Source organism: Pseudonaja textilis, chromosome Z, assembly GCF_049901715.1.
Source record: "Pseudonaja textilis isolate UNSWEBS1 chromosome Z, rPseTex1.2, whole genome shotgun sequence".
In the NCBI taxonomy this organism is placed as follows: Eukaryota; Metazoa; Chordata; class Lepidosauria; order Squamata; family Elapidae; genus Pseudonaja; species Pseudonaja textilis.
In genome coordinates this window covers 106,703,908-106,711,718 of record NC_142008.1, presented here as the reverse complement: position 1 = coordinate 106,711,718, position 7,811 = coordinate 106,703,908, and the positions used below count along the sequence as shown (strand labels likewise).

General features: G+C 37.5%; 1 protein-coding gene across 1 annotated transcript; it reads left to right on the top strand.

Annotated features, from left to right (window-relative positions):
* Positions 1 to 364: 364 nt before the first annotated feature.
* Positions 365 to 7,290, top strand: LOC113448568 (serine/threonine-protein kinase SBK2-like). The gene is made up of 3 exons (XM_026719270.2): positions 365 to 539; positions 4,791 to 4,993; positions 6,495 to 7,290. Exons 1-3 carry the CDS (start codon positions 374 to 376, stop codon positions 7,053 to 7,055), a joined length of 930 nt encoding a protein of 309 aa, XP_026575055.2. The 5' UTR covers positions 365 to 373; the 3' UTR covers positions 7,056 to 7,290.
* Positions 7,291 to 7,811: the final 521 nt, after the last annotated feature.

Below are 7,811 nucleotides of genomic sequence, written 5' to 3'. Positions count from 1 at the left end.
TAATTCCTCTCTGACCATTAAGGGACTGAATCCTCCTTTCTATCTTGTCTGATCATTCCCTAGGCACTATCTTGGAGCCTCAGTGGCACAGTGGTTAGAGTGCATTACTGCAAGCTACTCCTACCACAATTTGGTAGTTCGAAACCCACCAGGCCTTCCATCCTTCCAAGGTGAGTAAAATGAAAAACCAAATTGTTGGGGGCAATATGGTGACTCTGTAAACCGCTTTGAGGGGGCTGTAAAACACTATAAAGTAGTATATAAGTCTAAGTGCTATTGCTATCTCAATTCCTCATCCCTTGAGGTCCTTTTCACATACTATTGCAATAAGATAAGGTCACCAACTTCTTTGTACTTCTCATAGGGTTTTACCATGAATCGTACTTTGGGGATGGAGGCACAGGCTCGTCTCACAGATATGTTGGAGATTACTGCCCAGAGTCTGGTGCACATGGAAGTAGCAGAACACTACCAAATCATCAAGGAGCTGGGCAAGGGGAAATATGGACAGGTGGTCCTGGTAATGCACAGGCAAAGAGGTAAATATTGCTTGTATGGTCAAACAACCCTACTCTCTTTTTCACTAAACCATTTTAAATTTGTTCGTTTCCCACCTTTATTATTTTTACAAATAACTCAAGGCAGCCAAGATATCCACTACACATATTCCTGCTACTATTTCCTCCACAACAAGAATCCTGGGAAGTGGATTGGGCTGAGAGAGAGGGACTAGTCCAAAATCACCCAAATGGCTTTCATAACTAAAATGGGACTAGAATTTACAGTCTCCCGCATTCTAGTCTGGACCAAACTGGCGCTCTATTTGGACTGAAGAGGGTTTTTTTGAATGCAGGACTAGTGTTCTGACCAAGGCTTCCCGAGACCATAATTAAGCATACACTTAGTTAAAACAACTCTTGTTTTATTTCAATGCTGGGAATTATTTTCATTCCCAGCTGGAAATGAGTCCCAAACAGTCCCTTTGAGATAAGCACCCACCTTTCTCTCCTTTGAATTGCTGCCAACAACTAGAGTGCCAAATGAATTATAAAAAAACAACCAAAGTATAAAGTCCACATAGAGCTTCAAGGATTAATCTGAATGAAACAAACAACTTGGTTTCCCATAAAGGTTTCATCACCTTTGCCTGTCCTTTATACCTTATGGGAGGGGCAATCACCTCCAAGCCTTATAACCGAGTTGCCCCTTTTGTCTCAGCTGCTCTTGTCTTCTAGAAGTTCTGCACACATGCGCACTGGGAACAGGTTCCCCTTGTTCTTCGGCCTCACTGCTGCCAGACTCCAGAGGCTCTGGAGTCAGCACCCAGATGATCTTGGCCCCGTCTCTGCATTGGACGCAGGACCCTTGTCCAAGTCCTCTCCAGACTCCCTGACTGGTCCCCGTTCTTCCTCACTGTCCAATTCTGCTGCTGTCTGCGTAGGCTGCCGGCGAACCACAACAATTAGTAAAAACCAGGACATGAAGATGGAGAAATAAAAAATAAAATATAAATCAATTAAATATATCTAATACAATGTTTGTATGTTTACTTAAAATGTCTTCCTTCTGTCACTTGAAAAGTTGAAATTTGATTGAGGTGAAGATGGGATACATCCAAAGCTATGGGGAATGTATGCAGTACTGGAGTTTCAGGTTAGGTTGCCCTGCTTTATACTGATTTGACATAGTAGTTAATAATATTTTGATATCAAGTTGAATAACAGCCGGGTATTCAGTTTCAATGGAAAATAGTTTCTATTATAGTTGCTTTTGAGAAAAACAGATTGATTCATATAGCTAGTGATTCTATATCAGTGTTTTCAAACGTGGCAGTTTTCACATGTGTGACTTTCAATTCCCAGAATTCCTTAGGGTTCTGCATGTTTCCACCTACTATCTGAGTCCTTAGCTGCACATATGTATATATGCACTATATATGTGTGTTTCTCTCTCTCTCCCTGTGTGTGTGTGTCTACTGAAATACAGAGAAGACAATATACAAAGACAAAATTTAGAAGTGATAATATGTAAATACCCAACACATTAATGACTAACTTAAAATACCAAAAGACAAACAAGAAATAAAACACCTCAATAATTACGTTTATTAAATTGATATAAACCATGATCACTTATACATTTGCAAAACATGAATTTTACACCAAAGGGAAACATTATTTTTGATAAGTAAAAATAATAAAATCTTTCTGAAAATTAATCACTCATACATTTCCAATCTTTGATATTGAGATTAATGATACTTTTCCAATATCTTGTGCAATTTTATTTTAATTTAGACAATATCCTAGAGTGACTTATGGTGACATACAAAATAATTTATAGCCAAAAGCCACCAGATCATTGTTACAAATACAAAATCAACAAAGATTTCCTGACAAATACCCACTAATTTTATGAGCTGTCACTTATTTGAGCCAAGTTTTTAATTTAAAACTGAATAATTCTGCAGTTGGCTACTGTGGTCAGAGTACATGTATCTCCCCTTCCTCTGTACAAATGTAAAGTGCATTCACTACTGAGCCCAAGGCTCAGCCCAAGCCCAAGTCTCTCCACCCCCAAGGCACATGAAGTGCTTAAGTGCCCTTATAAGAAAATATTCATAGCAAGCTGAATTGACCCCAAGTGGCGATGGGGAGAAGACATAGTTAGGAACCTGCAACTCAGTAAACCTAATTGTTTCTATTAACCGAGATAGTGCAGCTGCCATTCTGACCTAGTAGAAAAAGAGAGAGTCAGTTTGGTCTAGTGGTTAAGGCACCAGGCTAAAAAAATGTGAGACCATGACTTCTAGTCCTGCCTTAGCCATGAAAGACAACTGAGTAATTTTGAGCTAGTCTTTTTCTCTCAGCTTAATCCAACTTCTTGTTATGTTGAGGAGGTAGGGCAGGGTTGTCAAACTGGCAGCCCACAGGCTGGATACGTCACCCCAGCTCCATAAATGGGAAAATGTCACAAAACAATGTGATAGCAATGTGATACTTCGAGTTTGACACCTGTTAGGTAGGGTGTTGAATATGTTTGCTGCCTAGAGCTATTTGTAAAAATAATGTGGGATACAAATAAATAAATCACCTACACTCACACATACACACACACACATGCACGCACACAGTTTTTGCTGTTGCTCATGGCCACTCAGTAAAGTATCAAAGCTTTACTGATTGTCTGATATATAGTATATGATTGCCTACATGCATTCCAATACAGTTATGTTGGATCTTCAAGTGATTTGGTTGCTTCAGATGAGCTAGGTTTTGGTTACAAAAGCACATCTGCACCCATATATATATTCTGTGAACAGAGTTTTATTCCAGCCCTTGTTTCTCAATGCAAGAGTTCTTCAAAGATGTGAAGGGGAATTCCTATTGCTTGTCTAATTCTCTTGCACATATGGTTTAGCAGAAATTTAAATACTGATTTTACAATGTTTTTTTCCTGAACTGGAAATATTTTTTGATTCTATACCTTAGAATCTGAATAGAAAAGAATTGAGAAGGAATAAAAATGAAATTACTGATTCAGGAAAATATTTAATGCGGTGTATAAAATAATATTTGCAAGGATTTGTACAGGATGCTATATTCCAGGCTCTTCAAAAACTGGACCTGGAATGCATTAGGCAAGAATTCAACTGGATACATGTTTCCTTTTTGTCACAGGGATTTGATCACCTTATACATTCCAAACATTTTTTTTTAAAAAATAGAGACTGAAAGAGTTTAACATCACACACATGGTGCACATGGCAGTACAAAATGGGAAAATCTGCTGTATATTTAAATATATATAATGTTAAAAATTATGTTTAGCATACTGATGAAAAGAAGGAAGAAATAACAAAATTACAGAAAGAGGAGGAAATTGTTAAAAAACAGTTTCTCTCTAAATGAGTGTGAAAACAAATCTGTTTTTCTTGAGTTATTCTTAGCACTTAGTGTTATTCTTAACATTTAGCTGCAATCATTTAATCTATTAACTTCTTCCAGCAGCCACCGCCCCCATGCAAATTGTAATTATATATAGTTGTGTCTTTTTAAAAATGTTTATTGATTTGGAGCTGAAATATTTGGTTATGTTAGCTAAACCACTGTTGACCTGAACTTTAAAACACTATAATTTCAGAATTATATTACCATATTTTAAATTCTTAAAAAATGAAAAATCTAGACTGTATGTGTCCATTTATCTATAATGGAAATACATTTATTGATATAGGGGGTACAGGTACTCTTTGATTTACAACATAACAACCATTCAAAGTTACAACAGACATTCCCTATACATACTTCCAACCTGTTTTCAGAGTTCTGACACCCACAGAAACCCCAATGACTGGGAGATCACATTTTGGGTGCTTGGCCATACACTTACCTTTACGATCATTTGCAGTGTCTCGTGATCACATGACTCCAATTTGTAATGTGTTTCTGCCAGTTTTTGGCATTTATTTCTGACTTCTGGCAAAAACTCCCCTTAGGGAATATGAATTCACTTAACAACCATGTTTCCACTTAATGGTCATAACTTCAAACTGGTCATGTGATGGCTTGACATGATCATAATGATTTGTGACTATAATTCCAGGTTCAATTATAGTTATAAGTTGAGGGCAACCTGTCACAATGACCCCAAATTTTGGTGACTTTGCTTACAGAAAACACTGCTGGAATAGTTGTTTGAAATTGCACATCAAAAGACAGGAAAAAACTTCTGATTATTGGAAAATGAAGATCTTGATCTTATCCATATCCCCTCCCAACTTCTCTCAGGGACCCCGATGGCTCTCAAGCTACTACCTAAATCTAGCACCAAGCTCCAGAATTTCTTATATGAATACTGTGTGGCACTCTCACTTTCTCCACATCCTGCCATCATTGGTATGTTTGGCATTGCTATAGAATCCAGCCAGCATTACGGTTTTCTCTATGAAGCAGCCCTCCATCGAGACCTTATCTCCATTATCAAGCCCAAGGTAAGGCATATTTTTACATTTCAAGGTTTAAAAAAATTAGTATTATTAATAGATTTTAGACTTACTGTATATTTTAATATCTGCAATTTGTTAGTTTTAGATTTTAATAATAATAATAATAATGACTTGAACATTTGGCACTATTTTAGAAAATGAAATTCAGTGGTGAAAAAAGTAAGGTTCTATATTTAGGCAAGAAAAGCCAAATGCATAGAGGTGGTTCCTGGCTCAATAGTAGTAACTGTTAGAGGGATCTTGGAGTCCTAGTGGACAATTACTTAACTATGAGCCAGCTGTGTGCTGCAGCTGCCAAAAAAGCCAGCATTGTCCTAGGCTACATTAACAGAGGGAGGGAATCAAGATTTTGTGAAGTGTTAATACCACTTTATAGTGCCTTGGTAAAACCACATTTGGAATACTGCATCCAGTTTTGGTGGCCACAGTGTAAAAAAGATTCTGAGACTCTAGAAACAGTGCAGAGAAGAGCAAAAAAAAAAAAAAGATTAGGGGACTGGAGGCTAAAACATAAATTTCTGGAATTGGGTATTTCTAGTTTAATGGAAAGACAGACTAAGGGTAATATGATAGCAGTGTTCCAATATCTAATGTGTTGCTATGAAAAAAAAGGTGGGGGGATCAACCTATTCTCTAAAGCATCTAAAGGCAGGACAAGATGGAAACTAATCAAGGAGTGAAGCAACCTACAACTAAAAAGAAATTTCATGACAGAACAATTAGTCAGTGAAACAACTTTCCTCCAGAAGTTGTGAATGCTCCTGGAAGGTTTTAAGAAAAGATTGGATAATCATTTGTCTGAAGTGGTATAGGGCAGTGGTATAGGGCTTCCTACTTGAGCAAGAGGTTGGACTAGAAGACCTCCAAGGACCCTTCCAATTCTGTTATTCTGTTCTGTTCTGTCACATTTTAAGGTATGTATGTATTGCTGTGATCATAGCCAATTTAAAATAATCAGGAGACTTATTTCATAAATTATTTACTAACTTAATAATTTTAAAAACAATATATAAAGTTGAATTTTTCAAAATCAACTAGAAACATGTCAACTAATCAACACAGAATATGTTATAAACTATGGGTCAAATACAAAGTACGAGATGAGGTATTTTGAATTTTCAAAACTTGTAATTTTGAACTTTGACCATAAAAGGTGATCATAATTCCACTTTCAAAAGAATTTTGAAAGCTTTTTTCAGTAGAATCATGTGATGCTGAAAAAAATTAAGAGTAAGTCCAATTTTAATTGTGATTGAGATGGGTTGAAGAATAGAAAAAAGGTGTGAATTTTAAATGTTGTAGACCAGTGTTTCACAGCCATGGAACTTTAATGTGTGTGGACTTCAACTCCCAAAATTCTGACTAGCTGGGGAATTCTGGAAGTTGAGGTCCACACACCTTACAGTTGCCAAGGTTGAGAAACACTGTTATAGACCATTGAGAAGAACTAATGGAGTAAAAAATTGTTCTTCTTTAACCCATCTAGGCAGGCATTCCTGAGAAGGCAGCCAAGCTCTGTGCCAAGCAACTGGTGAGTGCATTGGACTTTATACACAGCCGGGGCCTGGTGTATCGAGATGTTAAACCAGAGAATATCCTGCTTTTCGACCGTCACTGTCACTGCATCAAACTGACAGATTTTGGATTGACCCGACCCCAGGGCACTCTGCTGCAGCTTGTGACTGGGGTCATCCCTTACACTGCACCTGAACTAAGCCGTGGCACTGCTGGCACTCCAGGCCTACCCATTGATGCCAGCCTTGATGCCTGGTCTCTTGGGGTGCTGATCTTCTGCTTGCTCACTGGCTACTTTCCTTGGGAAAAGACTCTACCCGAGGATTCCTTTTTTGACGACTTTGTGATATGGCAAGAATCAGGTTCAGATGAAGATCTGCCATTTCACTGGCGTCCTCTGTCTCAAGATTGCATTGCTATGTTACAAAATCTTTTAGCCCTGGAGCCTACCAAGCGTGGCCCCATCCGCCAAGTACTCAGCTACCTGGATCGGCCATGGCGAGCAGACGTGGCTGCTAAAACTGCCATCTGAGCTGAAATTTATCTGACTGGGATGGGGGTAGAGGGAAGGAGTGGGGTGAAAGACCCCCCATTATTATGAGTTTGCAAAAAAGAAAAAGAAAAGAAATGCTATTCATTGGGTAATTTACAACAGTGCTCAATGTGTATCTGTTGAATGGTTTGATTTTATTATGAGTCTAAATCAGTGCATGTGATCATGTTTAAGATGATTATAAAACATAAAGGTAAATATTTTTGTGTTGTTAGTAAGTTGGAATTTAAATTATGAAAATATATCATTTTCATTTCGCAAAATGTTACTTCAGACCTTGCTCCTAATGATATATAGTGATCCTAATCATATATACTAGCAAGCCAAAATGCAGTTTATCTGGTTTCAGCTTAGGGTGTCATTGTACCATTGTGGTTAGTGAACCATTGCTTACAGTTTAGTCAAGAAGCCATGCTTAAAAATCCATGGTTTCGCACAATATGTGAACCTAGTGAACTACTGGTTTCACACATTGCAGTCATATTTGCTTGATTTTAGCTTAATTTGGTATGGATTTTTTTTTAACAGCAGAGATGAACAACTTGCAAATCTAGGGCTACATATGGATTCTTTTTTGTATCAGAACCCTCTCTAGTACAATTACCAAAATATGTATGGCAAAGTTTCAGGCCAGGAGTAACAAAAGGTGAAAATTGGTAGTATAATCTAATATAGATTTAATAGAGACAAAAATCAAATAAGATTCTCAGGCAGCCTCCTATAAATAAATATCAG

What these genes read in the sequence shown, in the direction of transcription:
- LOC113448568 (XM_026719270.2), top strand. Translation starts at nt 374, where the DNA reads ATGAATCGTACTTTGGGGATGGAGGCACAGGCTCGTCTCACAGATATG. An exon ending in GGTAATGCACAGGCAAAGAG is followed by an intron (nt 540 to 4,790) that starts GTAAATATTGCT and finishes AACTTCTCTCAG; the next exon opens with GGACCCCGATGGCTCTCAAG. An exon ending in TCTCCATTATCAAGCCCAAG is followed by an intron (nt 4,994 to 6,494) that starts GTAAGGCATATT and finishes TAACCCATCTAG; the next exon opens with GCAGGCATTCCTGAGAAGGC.